At 35.5% G+C, this 19,425-nt stretch overlaps 1 protein-coding gene across 1 annotated transcript in view; it reads left to right on the top strand.

Moving 5' to 3' along the window:
* LOC124162973 (cytoplasmic dynein 2 heavy chain 1) overlaps positions 1-19,425 on the top strand; it is a 147,398-nt gene that overhangs the window by 4,562 nt on the left and 123,411 nt on the right. The window contains exons 2-7 of the mRNA XM_046539753.1: positions 3,782-3,936; positions 7,471-7,641; positions 7,719-7,851; positions 14,368-14,494; positions 14,856-14,989; positions 15,280-15,371. Coding sequence (XP_046395709.1) covers positions 3,782-3,936; positions 7,471-7,641; positions 7,719-7,851; positions 14,368-14,494; positions 14,856-14,989; positions 15,280-15,371 — 812 coding nt within the window. The remainder of the gene's footprint in view (positions 1-3,781; positions 3,937-7,470; positions 7,642-7,718; positions 7,852-14,367; positions 14,495-14,855; positions 14,990-15,279; positions 15,372-19,425) is intronic.

Consider the following 19,425-nt stretch of genomic DNA (forward strand, 5'->3'; position numbering starts at 1 on the left):
GCATCTGGTGGGTCAATCACTGAATGATATTAAGTGAGATTAGTTTTAATATAGGTTAATAGGATATTTAAGTAGGTTCTGAACAAATGGTCTATGTATTGTTACACGCTACTTAATGATTGAGTATTGATCGAGAATGAATAACAAGTGTTATTGTCTTTGGTCACTTATGCCACTTATGAGATTTTTGGGCATGGAGAAAACAATGGAACTATATCCTATTTGCAAAATTCCAATCATAACCCATATAAGATCACGGGAGTGGCCACCACCAAGTCAGAGGGGTGGCACAAGGGAAGCTTAGCTTCCAAGGTGTCAAATTGTTGATTTTCAAGGGTGCTCAAGTCAGTGTTACGGTCTCCATATCCATATTATGAATTTGTGGATGTCCAAGGGTCTTTCATGGGTTGAATATTGCTTAGGAAAGTTCTGTTCCATCTGAACAACAGGCATGCCTAATCATAGAGTTTTCAAGGTACAAAAGTCACTGACTAGGCCCTTCAATCCTTTTCGTCAACTCGATGATCCTTCAGAGGCTGAAGGCCATGGAAGTAAGGAGGTGGAGTACCATCTAGCATATCTTGGTACCATTCCATTTCACTACCAGCAAGTTAAACTCAAGGTTTGGATGGGTCCTAATTCCAATGGTGAGGTCCATGGATGCAATTTTTTTACCTGCAATGGCTATGCTGTAGTCGAAGGTCGTTCACAAATGAACCAGACTCTGAGAACAACCAAGGCCCCTGATCACAGTTTTTAAATTAGCTCAATTTAATGTTAAGGTCCACACATCAGTATCTTGAAATTGATATCCTCCAAGGGTTTTAAAGGGAAAAGGTCACCAAATTATGAATATCACTCAAGAAATTGCATCATGCAGTGGCTACCTCTAGGGTCCAACTGAGTGGCATAGTGACTGACGATATCATTTCTGAATTAGCATTGTGAATTCATCATCCCTGCAAATAAAATACCTGAATCCATGATCATAGCACAACCCATTTTGCTGGCACCGATGTGTGATTCAAGGAAACCTGTGCATAAGGGAGGGTGAACCAAGAGAAGGGGCTTCATCATCTGCATTGTTATAATAATAAATAATAATAAATTTTATTGATCCTGAGACTGTTAGGTTACAAGTATAGGACAAGTCAAATATAAATCTTAAATCATTTGTTACAATACACATACATATATCACAACATAGTACAATATTATACTTCAGAAACCCGCTTAGCACATATGAATTTATCTTACAATAATCAATTTCCTAGGAATTCATTTATATCATAATGACACTCATTTATCAATAATAAATTTACTCTTTTTTTAAATTTTTCCAATTTCTCCATTGATTTTATATTTTCGGGTAATTTATTGTAGCATTTCAGTGCCATTTTGTATGGGCCCTCAAGGTGTAATTTTGTATGGCTTTGTGTGGTGTGAATATTTGTTTTACACCTTGTGTTATTGTAAATGTGTATATCGCAGTTCTTCTGTTGTGAAGGAATGAGGTTTTCAGCTGGGAAGGGTTGGAAGCATCCAAAAATTCATTGAAAATTCTCTCTTTAGTACATGTTGAATCTAAAACTAGTACTGTAAATCATCCAGACTTTTACATATATTTCCACTTGCTGGCTCTGGTGGCAGCGGGGTAAATTCCTCATCTGCCAAACTGAAGGTCATGGGTTCGAGTCCTGCCTGAGTAGGTAGCTCCTATCCAAGGCATGGGTGATTGTGATAGTCCATTGTTGTTGGTCATTAGAGTCCCCTGATGTTAAGACCATTGTGCTGTTTTCAGGATGCTGAAAAAAATTTAAAATTAAAGTCACCACTGTGGCTGTTTAAAAAAAAATGTTTTGCCATAAGTTTCCCATAGAACCTCTCACAGGCTTGATGCTCCTTTATTCCTTCTTGAAATTTCTCCATATTTTATCCAACATAAAGTGCTGCCAACTCACATTTTAATAGACAGATGGATTTTGCATATGATCTGCACTGATTTTGTGCAAGATTTTAAAAATGTATAATTTCAACGATTTTGTTTCTACCCACACAATGTGTCATAAATTATGTAATTAGATGACTTTGTTTGTTTTAAAAACTTTTAACGAAGCAACGTTTACATCTGATGATACTTTTTAAACTGATTCCTAATCCAGAAATAACACAATTTATCTGACGATGGGCATTGCTTTATGATCAGTCTTCTGAAATGGGATAAATATTGTGAATTGTGAGCCTACTGTATTCACTCTGCTAGTTCATTTGTTTGAAAATTTATATTTTAGGTGAGTCAGTATATTCCTGAAGTTTAAATAGCATCCTCAATTTTCTCTCCTAATGTCTATGTATAATTATTTTCTTAGCAATATTTGATCTGTTTCATACTGGCTCTGTTCTTGTTTTACACATTCTATTGGTGAACTAGATTGTTGTTATTAGGCAGGAATCGGACAGTGGGGAATTGTTTTGAGGAAACTGCTAAGAAAGTGAAAAACAGATATTGCAACTAACTGAAAATCGAACTAGGATAATGGGCTCATTTTCCAAATTTTTCTTATTGTTGTTTTTGGTAGTTTGAAGAATACAGTGACCTGTATTTTTCTGGTTTTTGATTCATTGCCTATTTCTTAAGCGACATATGTGGCAAACATTTGATATCCTTATTCCTTTTGCAAATAAGATGATGACATCACGAAGTCAAGTCAAGCCAGCTGCCACACTCTTTACACTCTTTCTTTGTTTACACCCTAGTGAGCGATTCCTTCCCTGACTGGAAGGTTCTTCGTGAACGAGTAAAAGTGAACCAGAGCAGTAATATGTTGTCACCAACTAATGAAGCGTGGGCTGCAACTTTCAAACATTCTTATTTTCAACTTAAAAAGAGAATGGTTAGATAGGGGAGATTTATTTTTTTATGTAACCTATCTTTCCCTTCCATCTACTGAATTCTTTTAACGAGTCACAATTACTGGTCAGAGTGAACGACTCCATTGAGTCTCTACTGTACATACACTGTGGATAGAAGGGAAACATGGATGAGGGTTGGGTAAGAGAGGCCACGCTGGAGAGTAAGGAGGGGGGAGGGTCAAGGAAGGTCGGCCTTGCTACTTAATTAAACAAAGAAGTACATATGTGCCCATTAACCTTTAAGCTCCTACCATAATTTTATTTTCATGAACCATTGGGTACAATGTTAACACAGTATTAAATCACATTTTAACCCTCTTTTAGGCAAATTAACTTCCTCTTGGTTAGACTTTTCAAGACCATTGTCAGTCATTTATGAGGAGGTCAAACGTGCAAGCTAATGTGATTTCCCAATTCAAATTCAGTTTCAAGTAAAATAATCAAAGTTATAAGTTTTAATGACTTATATTTTATGCTTTTGTAGTATTGAGTTTCTATTGTTTCTACTTCATCTTTGCACCATTTTATGCTCTGCTTCACATCTGATGTTCAAGTTGTGGTATGCAAGATCAGTGGAATTCATGAAAATAAATCCACCGCTATCAGAAATTCTATGTTTAGAACTTAGCCATGAAAACTAAGGATCCTGTATTCTATACTGATCTGTACATTTGCTGGAAAGTCATTGATTTGTGGTTCAATTGTGCAGTAATATTGGCTTATTTTCTTGTAAAAACTCATTTAAACAACTCTTTACATTTGATCATATATTCATTTTATGTTTTGTGGTTAATTTATGATAGAAGCAAAAGAATATTGTTTGTAATATCTACTGTCTTTGATCTGAAATGGACTATTAATTTTTCAGGAAACTACTTCAGGCTCACTTTTCCCAGTGAAAGTTTGGAAGCTTGTGAAAATAATACGGACTTGAATAATTTCTTGGATGATGGGAGTTGTTTCTCTCTTTGTATTACTATTGATGAAAAGAATAACAAGAAGAATTTAGTGCTCAGTAATCAGGCAAGTTCATAATGTAGTGGTATACTGCAAGTAGCAATTTCACAATAAGGGATGAAATTTACGTGGCCCTGAGTTTGCAAAAATATTTTAAAATTTGATAGTTTAGAGGTAAGTAGATTTTCAGCAACATTAATATTATCCTGAACAAAGCCACACTTAATATTTTAAAAAATAAAGGAAGTTTATTTACCTTTCCGTGATGCCCGATGAGTTCCGAGAAACTTGAAGGAGGGCCGGGCCCAGTGCCCTTGATTAAGCAATAAGAGCAGCGAGTGACTTCTGGTACTTTCCCACCCATTTCAGAGGGAGATCTTAGATCTTATAGGTACTGCATGTTACTCATGGAGGGTTAAAAAAAGATTTGATTGTTTTTTGTTCAACTCAGACCCACCAATGAATCAATTTTTCAAAGGAAGCCTTTTTTTTCTACTATGCATAAAATTCAGTGAGTATGTACATTTAAATTATTTGCTCGATTAACAATGCTTAAAAATATATATACAAGAATCTACATATCTCAAGGATAAATCAGGAAATTTTTGGCATCCTTTAGAAAAGCATTAGTTGATGCAAGCAACCTAGGATTATCTGGTTTGACGTATAAATACCTTGCTTCACATGAAGTGTTGCCTGCATCCGGGAGAAACTATGTGAAAAATGCGACTTCCAGGTATGGATGAAAAATAGTGTGGTACAGTGGAACCTCGTTAAAGCGAGTACGGGCTATAGCGACACTCCCGCTATAACGAGAGATAGCCGATGCACCGTCAATTGACCCTATATAAAGCGTGTTAAATAATTCGTTTTTACGAGACCCTTTTGGTTTTGGCTCTCGCCATAGCGAGGGTTTCACCGCCGGAAGACTTTCATCAAGACTCCTTAACCTCTGTAATTGCTAGCGATCTGTTAGAAATGAAGTTAATGGAGTACTCAGTCTCAAATTTATGTGGTAAACTGTCGTTCGATAAATATGTAGTTAATTTTGGTGAAAATATTGTGGCATTAGCATTCGCGAATGCTTCATCTTCTTTTGATCCTCGGGCGGCAGAAAGCAGTCGGCAGCATACCCGCACGTCCGTGAGTTGCGTGAATAGAAAGCATTTGATGGCAGTCACCATGGCCAAAAAACACCAAACACGTCTAAGCAAGAAAGTAAAAATAAAGGAGTAATATGAGAGTGTCGAAATTAATTTATCTTCCCATTCGCTCTGCAAAATTAAAAAAAAAAAACAAAAGCGCCCAAGAAATGCAGACGATGAAGAGTTATAAGGAGCTTTGTTCGGGTGGTTTTGCCCATTCAAATCTGCGGGAACTTCTGAGAAAGGGGCTACGCCCAAGCCTAAAGCGGAGTATTTCAGGGATAGATTGCGAATCAAGAATGTTAAGAGTGCGGAAGGATGATTATACTAATGCGAAGCATTATCTCCCCTCATAATTGCTGGTGATGCCTGCGGTGTAAACCCGAAGTCGTGGAAGAAAGGACTCCGAACATAAGTATCTTTAGAAGTATTCCCCGCGTCATATAACATAGACGAAACGGAACTTTTTTACATACAACTCCCCGGCAAAACTCCCTAGCAGTATGAGGTATTTCTTGCAATGATGCCTCTAAAGGTAGGTAGTGCGTCTTAGCGATGATGTAGGATGTACGAAGAAATGATACTCAGCATGAATAGTCCGGATTGACGTATTTATTCTCCGTTGCGGATTTACAAGGGTGAACTATTCGCGTCAGTGGTCGGAGTCATACTGGCGCTCTCTTTTGTCACGCGGGTAGCCGAGCATCCCCTGGTGGCCGTTGGAGGAACTCACAGAACAACTAACTCTCGTTTGCAGTGCCGTGGTAAACTCTGTGTATTATTTCAAATAAGTCGTGAGCGTAACACACAAAAAGAAACATTTTTCAACAACGGCAATTTTAATCACATCATTTTTCAAGCTTAGCAAACTTTTTACCATAGATGATGAAGATATTACATTATCTGATAGAAAAAGTCTTCCAAGGCGGGAACGTTATACAACCTTCCACCGTTTTCGCCTGTGTAAACAAATGTAATGCGTTATTTCACTTCACAGCCGCTTAACGTACAGAAACAATAAACATACACCAATGGAAACATTTGAGGCATTATATAACCGCGATACTGTTTTATCACTTAATTTTTGAATTTTCAGTGGAAAATACCAAAATAATAGATTGATCACGTAAATGAACTAATTAAGTGCATATAAAAATGGCTTCGTCAGTTGTGCATTGGCATAATGATTGACGAAACAATGCTTTCCATGATTTTTATTCAGTGCAGCGCTTATTAATTGTTTCAATAGTTAGTCGTTGTTTGAGTAAGGAAATTTAGTGATACAAAAAAACATCGCCTTTCCTCTGGATTTATGGTTACGTTTATCGGATAGATGTTTATATGTCGCCACTCCAATCCTGTTCCTGTATATCTGTTTGCAACAGGTATATTGGCTATTATTTGCTCCACCTCCGGTAAAGCGACAATTCGCTATAGCGAGTGTTTATTAGTGCACCGTGGGGTGTCGTTATATCGAGAGTGCACTGTATTTCATTTTTCCCCATCTTCTGATAGTATTACAATTTTCTACACATCATAAAAGTAAAGGTAGAAACTTATTGAACCAATATTTCCCTAGAATTCTACAATGTTTCTTAGTTTATAAATGGGTAAAGACTCTAATTACCTCTGGTCAGAGGTAAGACTTCTCCTCAAGAATAGAGAAAGGGTCCACATGACTATGTCCCAGTTACCATAAGAAAACTCTAATTATTTGCCTCTGTGGAACACCAAGTAAGAGCCAACCATTGGAATATATGCAAATAGATTCATTCGGTTTACAATTATGTATAAGTGATAAAAATCTGTAAAACTTATTTTTTTTACTCCCTTAAATCTCAACCAGAAGAAGATGCATAATTTTATTATTTATATTTTTTCATTCATATGTCCCTTGCTCCAACTGAAAGACTAATATTTAAGGACTGTCCTGGTGGTATCTTTGGCTATAATTGGGCATTGATGTGATGGAAATTAATGAGAGAACCAAGGCACCTACTTTATAGTTAGGTAAAATATGTTAAATTAGGTTTTATTTGCACATATATTTTCATAATATTTTATAAAGACCTATATGTAAATGCTGTATGTCAAGTTGGTTTGATTACCTCTTTGTTAATGGATTTGATTGAATAATTAGCCAATTATTAATTAACTATCAATTAAAATATTAACTTTATTGACATGAATCATATATAGCTCTGATTACATTTTCAAAAAAGGAATCGTTTATGAATTATACTGCTGAAAATTATTGTATATGTTGCTACTAATCACATAAACGCTAGTCGAACCATCAAATGTTAAATATGTGATGTGGTGCTAAAATCAGTGTATGTATGCCTATTGAATTTTCATTCTCTTGCAATGGGCACCAATATAAGGTAGGCAAATATTTGTGATGGCATTATTATTTTAAGTGTGAAGTTTTCAATGAGAATGTTGATGTTTTTAGGCAATCAACTTGGAGAAGAAATGCAATGCTTTAGTATTTTTCAAGCTGAAACCTGTGGTAATAACAGGAGATAACATTCATGAAACTGTGTTCATATCATCAATGTTTGATTCTCCAATATCAACCCTTTATCACACCATTCAAAAGGTGTTTGCACCTTCTGTTCTTAAAGTAAGTCTGAAATTTTTTCTAGCTTTAAAGTGTGAATGTAATTACTTTATGCTTATAATCCTTTTTGTCTGTCTCAGGATGATAATTGGGGGCAAAGTTTTGATCCAAAATTACAACAAATAATTAGTCAACTGGAGCAGAATTTGAAGAGGGTTATTATGAAACAGAATCCTCAAATTAGCCAGCCAGTGGAGATTTTGAACTTACCAGGTACATATAGTGTGCATATGTCTTTTTCCACCCTGCTCAAAAAATAATTGATTACAGCCTTTATTTAAAATTTGAAGACGTCAGTCTTCAACGTGTCAATGACACCAAATTTCTTGGGCTCATCATTAACGAAAATCTGTCCTGGGACTCTCATATTAATCATATTTCATCCTCTATTGCATCTGGATGCTATCTCATTAGACGCATGATGCAATTAACCGACTCACGAACAGCTATCACTATTTATTTTGCTCATATCTACAGCAGGCTAAGATATGGTATTTTAGCCTGGGGTCTATCCCCTAAGGCTGTTCGTATTTTTAAATTACAGAAATGGGCAGTCAGAATCATCTGCAAAGCTAGGAAACGAGACAGCTGTCGCAATCTTTTTAAAAAGTTACAAATCCTTCCCCTACCTTGTATTTATATTTATTGTGCTGCGATGCTTATAAGAAATCACCATTCTCACTTGACACTTATAAAGAATCTTGATATTCATAATCATAACACGAGAAGCAGAGACAATTATGCTGTGATACAACATAACCTTTGTATTTTTAATACTGGTCCTGTCACCATGAGTTGCAGGATTTATAATAACTTACCTGCCTCATTAAAAGATGAAAAGGTGAAAGGAAATTTCTCCTCTAAATTAAAGATGTACCTTTTAAACAATACCTTTTATTCTATTGAGGAATTCCTCAATTCTTAATTGTTTTGTTGTAACTGTGTAACATTCTTTTATGTATTGTTCACTCAGAATCTCTTGTGTAAGTGTTTATCCTTTTTGACGGGTCCTATATATGTTTTTGCATATCTTTTGGCACCAATAAATTTATTATTATTATTATTATTATGCTTTTTCTTAAATTTTCTTCAGTTTTCACTGAGTAGCTTAAGTGTTAAGAGCACGGGTTTTCACCAAGGTAACTCTTCACTATTGAATTGCGTTGAGAAATTTTCTCGTGATATGACAGGTTGAAATTATTACAGCCTTTTGCAGTTTGATGTAAGTATTTGGATGGAGGTTGAGTATTTTGAAACTATTTTGTATGTGTTTTGGGATGATACCGGTAGCTGAGATGACAATTGGAGCTATATAAACCTGTTCCATATTCCATATTCTTTTTATTTCTATTGCCAGATCTTGGTACTTGTTAATTTTTCCTGTAATTGTCTTTTCGATGTTATGCGACAGTGGCACGGCAATATCAACTATGTAGCAAGTTCTATATTTCTTGTCAATCAACACTATATCTGGTCTATTATTAACTATAGTTTTATCTGTTTGAATAGGCAGATCGTAATAGATTTTAAATTCGCCGTTTTCAAGCACTGTTTCAGGGTGGTACACATAATATGGGGTCTTAGTATCTATTAACTTGTGTTGGTAGGCCAGTTTTTGGTGGATAATTTTTGCAACTTGATTATGTCTACTTAAATATTCTGTATTAGCTAGCATCTTACAGCCAGATATAATGTGCTGGATTGTTTCAGGTACTTGAAAACACCTTCTACATTTGTCATCTGTTATGCTTTTATCACCAAGGATGTACTTTGCATAATTTTTAGTGTGGATGACCTGGTCTTGTATTGCAAGCATGAACCCTTCGGTTTCTCCATAAAGTTCACCCAATGACAACCATTTGTTTGATGAGATTTTATCAACATATGGTTGATTGAGGTCATTGATGTGTCGTCCATGCAGTTCCTTCTGGGCCCATACTTCTACCTTTCTATTTAATAGAACAGCTCCTGTGTTGGTTGCTTCATCGGTCGTGCCATTTTTTAGATTTAATGGTGTTAATTTGTTGTCGGCATATACTATTGATTTGTGAAGCTTCGAACTGTTTGATTTATCGTAGAAGAAATGTTTTAGTCCATGAATTTGGTTTTTGAGGAGCTGTTGTAAATCTATTAACCCTCTACCTCCCATATAGCGGGGTAGCGTTAGCCTTTCTATTGCAGCCTTTGGGTGGTGTAAATTAAATTTTGTGAATGTTGTACGTATTGATCTTTCTATGCCTGCTATTTCGGTTTTGGTCCAGTCAATCACTCCAAATGTATATGTCAACACGGGTACCGCAAACGTATTGATGGCTTTGATTACATTTCGTGCATTTAATTCTGTTTTAAGGATGGATGTTAGTCTTTTATGGAATTCAGTTGTTAATTCCTTCTTGATCTGTTTATGTTGTATTGATTTTGCTTGCAGGAATCCAAGGTATTTGTAGTTCTCATTTGCTTCCATGGATATTATTGACTCGTCATCTGTAACATTGAAGTTACCATGCTTGATTTTCCCTTTTTCTATGTGAAGCAATCTGCATTTATCCAATCCGAATTGCATTTTTATATCCGCGGAGAACCTACTTGTGACATCCAAAAGGTACTTGAGCTGTATTTCATTTGAGGCATAGATTTTAATATCGTCCATATATAGAAGGTGAGACAAAGTAAAACTGGTGTTTGTACTATTTTTTATTTTGTATCCATATTTAGTGCTATTGAGGGCATTTGATAATGGGTTCAATGCCAGGCAAAACCAAAGTGGACTCAATGAGTCTCCTTGGAATAAACCCCGTTGTATATCAATGGTTGGTGTTATAAAGCCTTTACCCGATATATTGACCATTAGGGCTGTTTTCCACTTTGCCATAGTTGCTTCTAAAAACTTAATGATGGTGCCGTGGATTTTGTATGTAGTCAGAACTTTTAAGAGCCAATTATGTGGGACACTGTCAAACGCCTTACGGTAGTCAATATAAGCAACATGAAGGTTTCTGTTATTTTTGCGTGATTGTTGTAATACTACAGAATCAATTGTCAATTGCTCCTTGCATCCCATATGGAACTTTCGGCATCCTTTTTGCTCTTCTGCAAGTATATCATTCTGGTCAATATGGCTATATATTTTATTTGTAATACAAGACGTGAGTATTTTGTATATAGTAGGTAGACATGTTATGGGTCGATATTGTGTTGGATCTTCCGTATTCATTGTTTTGGGCTTCATGTATGTTATCCCTGTTGTGAAGAAATCAGGGAGGATTGTTGGGTTATTAATAATATCATTAAAACATTTGGCTATGGCTCCATGTAGAGACGTAAACTGTTTATACCAGAAGTTTTGAATTCCATCAGGACCTGGTGATTTCCAATTATGTGCCTTTCTTAAAACTATTTTGATGTCCTCGGTTGAGATTTTAGTAAACTGCATTTCAACTAAATTGAGGTGTAAGTTTTCTTCGTTTCCAATCCAGCTTGCACTCGAATTGCTTTCTGTTGGGGTCGACCATATTGAGGACCAGAAGTTGTACACTCCATCCTGATCTGGCAATTTACCTTCGATGTCAGTTGTTGCAGATGATCTCAGCTTCTTGTAAAATGATTTTTCGGAAGTTTTAAATTCCCGGTTTTGTTCCTTTCTATTGAAAGACTTATTGTATCTTTTAAGGCGCCCAACTTTAACTGCTAGTTTTTGTTTATTAAGTTCGAGCAACTCTTTGACATACCTGCTGTGGTTTTCATTAGCTACATCTATGTTGAAATTTTTGAAAACACATTTAAGTGATGATACTAACTTTCTTGATCTATTTCCATTTTGATATTGGGTCAATTTACCAATTTGCTGCCTTAGATGTTTTATATCGCTCTCTAAGCGTTTTCTCCATGGTGGAATTGTTTCTTTTCTTACTGGCACTGTTTCAGATCGGGAATTCGGTTTGATTTTGAAGCCTAAGTGTTTACTAATGGTGATAGAAGCAGCATAAATCAATGTATGGATGTCGGAAATATTGCTTAAATACTGGGTTAGCTGTGGTAGGATATTATTGACCATAGCGACGGTTTGCATAAACTTCGTTGATGTATTAATTTTTGGAATTTTCGGTCGCTGGCTGGGATCTGAACCGTAATATTCTATTACCGTTTTGGTTAGCAATTCTGATATTTCAGTCTCTTCAAGATTTGTCGTTTTGGACTGATTGGTGTCAATATGTTCTTCTTGGCATTGGCTATTGATGATTCCTGAGTTTCCTGTTTTAAAAGTTTCGTTCCTAGATTCCTCTGCGGGACGTGGGGTTGTTGACGGTTCAGCTTCGCTAGATGTAGGTCCAACATTTAAACTGATTTCATCCTCATTTATTGGAGGGTCTATAAGGCTACTTCTGGACAATTCTTTGCTTACTTGATGTTTTATTTCTTCAAGTATTGGAACTGGTAAAAGGTTTTTTAATACAATTGCACGTCTCTGGTCAGCTACTCTTTGTTCGGTGACTACACATTCTGGGTAATGCTCTTTAAATTTCTCAAAAATGTATTTTCTATAACTAGTTTTATCTATTTCAAGCCGGGTTATGGTGTAATACGCATGCATGACACATTTATTCATTTCGGGAGTCCATTTCATACGCACACGATTTTTTCCTGCTTTAGTGGTCCCTCGATTTTCTACAGATGTAGATTGGGAAGCATCTAAAGCAGGTGTTTGCAGGTTATTTATTATTATTATTATTATTATTATTATTACATACTTTTCAAGCTCTAGCCCCTTTAGTTGATGTAGTCAGTGAAGCGCCTCAGCTTGCTTTCTTTGTTCCCATCTTATTTAAACGTATTTAATCTCTTTCTCTTTTAAATGCAGTGTGGTCAGACTTTTCTGTGGCTTTCATTAGGGAAAAAAAGAAATGGTCTATTAAGGAGGTGGACACTTGGGAGAGATTACAGATGTTAGATTTCACAAATGGGTTGTAAATTTAAAAGCCATTCCTGTGTATATTTTTTACCATGCAATTGGAGTACCACCATTTATTTAATGTTATTGAATACACCAAGGATGAAGTTTGCCATGACTAAATATTTGATTTTGCCATGATTCAAACCCGGATCTCCCAATTGCCTGTCAGAATTTTAATGCAATTTTCATTTCACTCTCACAATGGAGGTCATGCTTAGGAAGCATGACCTCCACTGCATATGAAGCCACTTGTTTCTTGCAGAGCTTTAATGTTATTCTTGGCAAAAATTGCCTTTCAAAGTTAGGTGCGATCGTAGTTGGTCCCCCTGATTGGCGCACGATAAACTTTTTGAAAAATGCTTAGGAAGCATGACCTCCACCTTATGTGCCACAGTGTGGACTTGTGACGTCAACACCTTGTTCGGTAAAACCAATCCCGAAGTTCATTCTGCGAAAATGGATTGGTGGTGTAACTGGCTAACACACCCGAACGGCAATCAGGAGATCCAGGTTTGAATCCTGTCAAAGTCAAGTATTTTTTTCATGGCAAACTTCATCCTTTGTGTATTTAACTATGCACCCGTGTGCATGACTGCATATGAAGTCACTTGTTTCATGCAGAGCTTTAATGTTATTCTTTGCAAAAATTTCCTTTCAAAGTTAGGTGCGATCGTTGTTGGTCCCCCTGATCGGCGCACAATAAACTTTTTGAAAAATATATAAAATTACTGCAAAAATACAATTTTAATACAGAATTTTATTTGCAGTTACACAAAAAAATCACTGAAAAAACAATTAATTTGCCTTCGATTTTGGACGATTGTCATCATCTACTTCATGATCTCTGTCCCAAGGGGTATAAACTTTGATGATGTCATTCTTGAAGACTTCAAAAGCATCCGGACCCACCAAGTGACCCTGGTATTTTTGCCAAACATATTCGAAAAGTAACAAATCAAAATAGTTGGCTTGAACGTGGGATGATGGGCTTGAACAGGTGCAGACACCGTGAATTGAAAAGCGGAAATGAAGTAACGGTAATCCGCAGGATCTGAAGCTTTAAAATTAGCCAATCACAGAGAAGAAACCTATCCAGAAAATAGTTCTAGACACCGCCGCCAATCCACGAAATGGTGAATAAGGGGTTCCAACTACGATTCACCGCAAAGTTATTTATTTTGAAGTAACATGTTTTACAGCCCACTATTCAGAAGGGCTTTGATCTGTAATGTAGATGGGCACATTTCATTTACTTACAACTCTGTATGTATTTTATGAAGCTTTTCTCTTTTCAGGGCCACATAGATATTTGATGAAAATTGTGTCACTGAAAAAAATTGTGGGGGGCTACATATTTTTAAAATGCACACAATTTACTTGCAGGGAGAGGTGATTGTTGCTTTTTATCTTGGGGTGAGGAATGGCACCTTCAGCATTTAGGGGGATGGGTACTACCTCTGTTAAGATTGAGGTTTCAGTTTATGTTTATGAAAACCCTTCATTAACATATTAAGGTTCAAGCTAGTCTTGTGCACTTGATGTGAACGTCCACTTCATGGCTATTTATTCATAAAAATTTAATGTATGCAGTCTAAATCTTTGATTTTCTTGATCTCGTATTTTTTTATTATCTTCTTCATTTTAAATATGTATCAATTTCTCATTGAGACTATTACCTTCTACGTAAATTATTGTATTTTTCCTTTTAATTCCCTCCACTCCTCACATTTAATGTTGTAGATCCTTGTAACAACTTCGGTCTCCTGCTTTCATTTTAGCAATAATCACAATTGAAGATGAGCTTCAGTTTTGGTCTGCTGTTGCTAAAGCTACTGATTTGAAAGAAGAAAAATTAAAGGCTCAAAGTTTCATGAATATATTGAAACTGGTTGATAAAGATGTTAGGTAGGTGGTAAAAAATTTCTAACTTCATTAAGTTTTCTTAAACTCAATTTATTTTATTGAGACCGTGGTTTATAAAACTGTATCTTTTTGTTGTAATAATGAAACCTAAGTCAAGTTTTTATTGCCCAGATCAGTATTTAATTACTGTTTAAAATTTACTTGATAAAAGGTACATATTGTGTATTTGTTTTGCACCACCATGTTTGTTTGATTTGTTAAGTATCATCAGCCCACGAGACTGAAACCCTCAGTTTTATATTATTTTAGTTTTTTATGTTATGAGCCTTAAAGGTTTGCAGTAACTTAAGCATTTATTGCATGTAACTTTCATCTTTTAATTTTCTCTATTTTTTCAATCCAGGTCTTTGGAATCGGTGTCCTTAATTGACGGAGAGAGAATTATAGATGACGTACAGAATTATCTGGATGATCTCTGGAAATTGGAAGACATGTATTATCCTCAGCCACGAATGGAGCACTTGATGGAAATAATAGGTGATTAATTGTTTTGAGAAATATTTCCTCTGTCTTCAATTAAAGTTACACTAAAAAAATCTCTCAGTTTCAGATTGTTATTGCCTATATTTCAGAAAACTATTGGCTATTAGAATATAGATATCCCTATAATAGCTAGTGTAGACATAGGCCAGAAAATCTGGTCTGTGGGCATCAAATCTTTTTTCATCATGACTATTATTCATCAAAATTTCATGTTCAGCATCACTTTTCCCTCATAGCAGTAAGACATCATATCAGATTAACTGTCACATTTTTTCCTTGCACAGGTACTGAAGTAACTCTCTGTGTTCAAACAAAATTCAAGCAAAGAAACCTGTGGAGTGATTCATTCATGGAAATGGAGGAGCTTATGAATCAAGTAGGTATCAAGTCTGGAGGACTTTAAAATAGATTCCTTCCCTCGGATTGAATCTGTCTTAGGAGCAGGAGAATACTTAAATATAGAACAAGAGGGAAGAGAATGGGAAAATACCCAAGCTGCCCAAACATGAAGGACCTTACGATCCCCACATTGTTATGCCAATGTTTATAGTACAGTCATGGGATAGCTTAATATTACCCTTTTAGTTGTAGTGGGGTGACTAATCGGTCAGGAAATTTCTTCCTCTATGAATCTTGTTCTTAGTTATTTGGCAAAGAAAACAGTATGAATTCATTGCTTAGTCCTCTTAAGTGTTGAGAGTATCAACCCTTTATCTGCGGTAAACAGTGTATCCGTATGAATGTACTGGTGACTGCTGGAAAAACACTCATATGCATTTGATGTCTCTTTTTTCTTGTCTGCTCTCCCAGGCTCGTATTATCTTTATGGCTCAAACTCTTTCATTCATGGATTGCCAACCTTCCCTTCTTACCTAAACTATAGTCCCTTCCTCACATGTTAGCAATCACATTCCATTCATTTCAGGTACTATCCTGCCCTTCAATTTTCCTATCAGTGTGCTCTAGAGATGTGAGAAATCAAATTTACAGAAAATTTTTAACCAATGTGGTTAAATATAAATGGATATTCTTGGTGTTTGGTATAAAATTTAACCTAAAAGTACAAAGAAACTTCATATAATATTTCTTTTGTAGCTGTTGGCTGATGATATAATTTCACGAAATGATCTGGTTTAATACTGTCCTCCCTGTGTCCTAACTGTGTCCTCCCTGTGGACACTCTGGAAAAGGTCCATTAGGGAATCACGTGGGTCTTTCATAAATTTTTGAAATCAAACTTAAAAGTTCATCAAAAAAGACGTGGCATTATACCTGGTGAAAGAGGCCGCCAACATAAAAGTTGGCAATGTCATCAGGTTTTGAATAAACTTTTTATGCCCCAAACATGTGAATGTTTTAATTAAAATAATCATGTTGTTACTCATGCTAGAGGGTGAACTCAATAGGCGAACTCCTAGAAAGTTGATGCATGCCACTAATGTGTCAGTTAAAAAATTTGGTCCTTATTACTCCACTAAACATATGGTGTTAATAATAATAATAATAAATTTATTTCACCATTGGCAAATTATACATCTGCAAGGCTAAAGTCAATATGAGATACCAACATACATACATGATTGAATATGAGATACCAACATACATACATGATTGAAAATTTTCCAGGTTCTTGGGAATTCTCAAGATAATCATTTCACTATATGTACAAAACATTAGAAACAGAGCTGAGAGGGTTATAAACATACTAACAGAAAGTATGGAAAATTATAGGCATTCAAGTTGCCATCTAGAAAATTTCCTTTATAATGCATCCTCCAGGTATTCATTAATACTGTAATAGCATTTTTCAGCTAGGAGGCTTTTTAGTCTCCTTTTGAATTCGGAAGGTGATTTGCAATTTTTTATTTCATCGGGAACTTTATTGTATAGGATCGAGGCAGAGTGGTAGGGACCTTTTAGGCAGAGAGAGCTGGAATATTGGTTGGAATGGATGTTATTTCTAGAACGGGTGAGGTGATCATGGTAGGTAGAGTTTTGAAGATAATGGGAAGGGTTTGCTTTGACAAAACAGGCACATGTAAGGATATATAAAGAAGGGAGGGTGAGGATTTTAGATTTAGCAAAGAAGATTTTACCGGGAGTGCAAATAGGGACATGGTACATAGCTTTAACCTGGATCCGCCCAAAATATTTTTTTTGAGATTAATAATTCATATTCTAGGGGAATGGTAAAGGTCTCATTTTTACTACATTCTGAAAATATTTCGTTGCTCGGTTGTGTAGTTTCCGAGATACAGGCTGTGACATAAATGTCACATTGGGCGGATCTGTTGTCTTTTGGTGCAAGGTAATATTTCCCCAGAAAAAGCAAATATTTTTCGCATTTGAGCTGCACTGTTCATTTAAATGATAAAAACACTAGAAAAACATATTATTAATTACGTACACTATTTTCAAGCTTTAGTTTAAATTTAAAGTAAATTGTTTAAAAATTTAGCAATAATTTTCAGAGTTCCATTGCCCGCGATTCATAAATTTTTCGATGTAAATTGTGATTTTTTAAGATGTAGAAGTGTTTTGGATTTTTTCAATGCTATTTCACAAGTTTGGGGTACATTTAAATTTATAATGTTTATATTATAAACTTGTCAAATACACATCAAGAAATATTATTTTAAATTTATATATAAATTTAAGTTTTGGGCAGTATTATGAAATTACAGAACCTTGAATTGACACAATCAATGGATTTGTTGAAGGTACATTTAAATAATATTTTTACATGGCTAATAAGTAAAATAGTTGAAAATGAATTTCCCAATTTTGGAAAATACATAGAATAAATATACATGTTTGAAAAATATTCTCACAACATATAAGGGTGTTATACCTTATAAAATTGAATTAAATTTGAATCAATTTGTTTCATATAAACTAAAGATTGCTTTAGAGTTCAATGCCGGTGTATACGTACCATTTTGAGTGGTAAGTAGTAAAGCAATATTTGTCCATATTTCATGCATCGCATGCAGTGCATTTGACGGAAGCGCAATGTTCTCCAGCACGGCGACGCAATCTTTTGAGACTAATTGATCATTAGCATCGTAACATATTTCACTGTCTGCCTCTGTTGAAAATGACGTAGTACGGCGGCTATACTTGCCTTTGCATCGGTGTATGGTCAGTAATGTTTGCATTATTACACGCCTGATCTCTAATTGTGACATGCAATGACCAGATTTCGCTCGTGAACAGATTGTGAACAGCTACATCCAAAAGTCGAGGAAAATATTCCACCATTACCACCAAAACTGATTGTCCTCCGCCGAATGAATTACATGCAAGGATGGATACCAAAATACTCCACAATCATACTCCTGCCAAAAGAGAGTTTTTTCAGTGGGAAAAATCCCTCTGAAACGTTCTTTCAATTTAGTGATCTACGGCGAAGCTACCACAATATGTCTATTATGTCGGGCATCGTATTGTCTGCACAGTGAAAGTATCTACTCATCACAAAGAACCTATTCCTTCGCTAGGCTACGGTAACCATTGAGTTGTGAGCACCCCCAGAATCTTCCCAGGAGCATCGCTTGGATGGAAACCAGTTACAACCTCATAACAGTAAAATCCCAATGAAAATTTTCATCTCCTCTTTACTGATGCTAGAAGATGAAAAAACAATAGAAGTAGTATAATTATCTAATTCTGCCATGAGAAAAGAGAATGTCATCCGGAAAAACTATTTAAAAAATTTCTACACCTAATTTTTCCCTCTATTCAGGAAGATCTGTTTCGGGGAATAACCTATTTCTTACAAAATGACCTTCTTATCGCAAATTGGCAGCTTCTCTTTTTACTTTTTTCTATTGGAGAAGTGATGAAAGCTTCGTTGACTTCGAATCCTTTTCCTTACATCTAACTGGTACCGAAATACTTCAGGACTTCTCTTGAAATTCATTAGTATTATCATTATCAAGCTGCAAAACAAGCTCCACTCTTGCCCGAAGTTGTCTTCCCGTTAAATTTTCCACAAGTCCACCAGCCTGGTCATCTGCAATGTCCTCATCAGTGACAATTGCTGCTTCTGGTAGCTCAAGGTATATTGTACTTCGTCAAAGTCTTCGTTTTCCGGAAGCTATTTGGCTTCACACAGTGTAATATCTCTGAGATATCGATATCCCTAATATTTAAAAATTTAATTCAAAAGTAATTACCGGAATAAAAGTTAATAAATGCAAATTTATCGACTAATTGATAAATAATAAGTCTTTTGGCGGGAATACGAAGGAAAAAACGTTGAAAATGGAATAAATTCTAACTAGAGCATAAAATTCGAAACTTTGAAGATTTGCATAGGGATCCGCCCAATGTGACATTTATGTCACAGTAACATTTATCAGAGTATATTACAGAAATGGAAAGCAATACCAAACATATTAATGTATTATTAATAATTTTGTATCATT

Source organism: Ischnura elegans, chromosome 7 (assembly GCF_921293095.1).
Source record: "Ischnura elegans chromosome 7, ioIscEleg1.1, whole genome shotgun sequence".
NCBI lineage: Eukaryota > Metazoa > Arthropoda > Insecta > Odonata > Coenagrionidae > Ischnura > Ischnura elegans.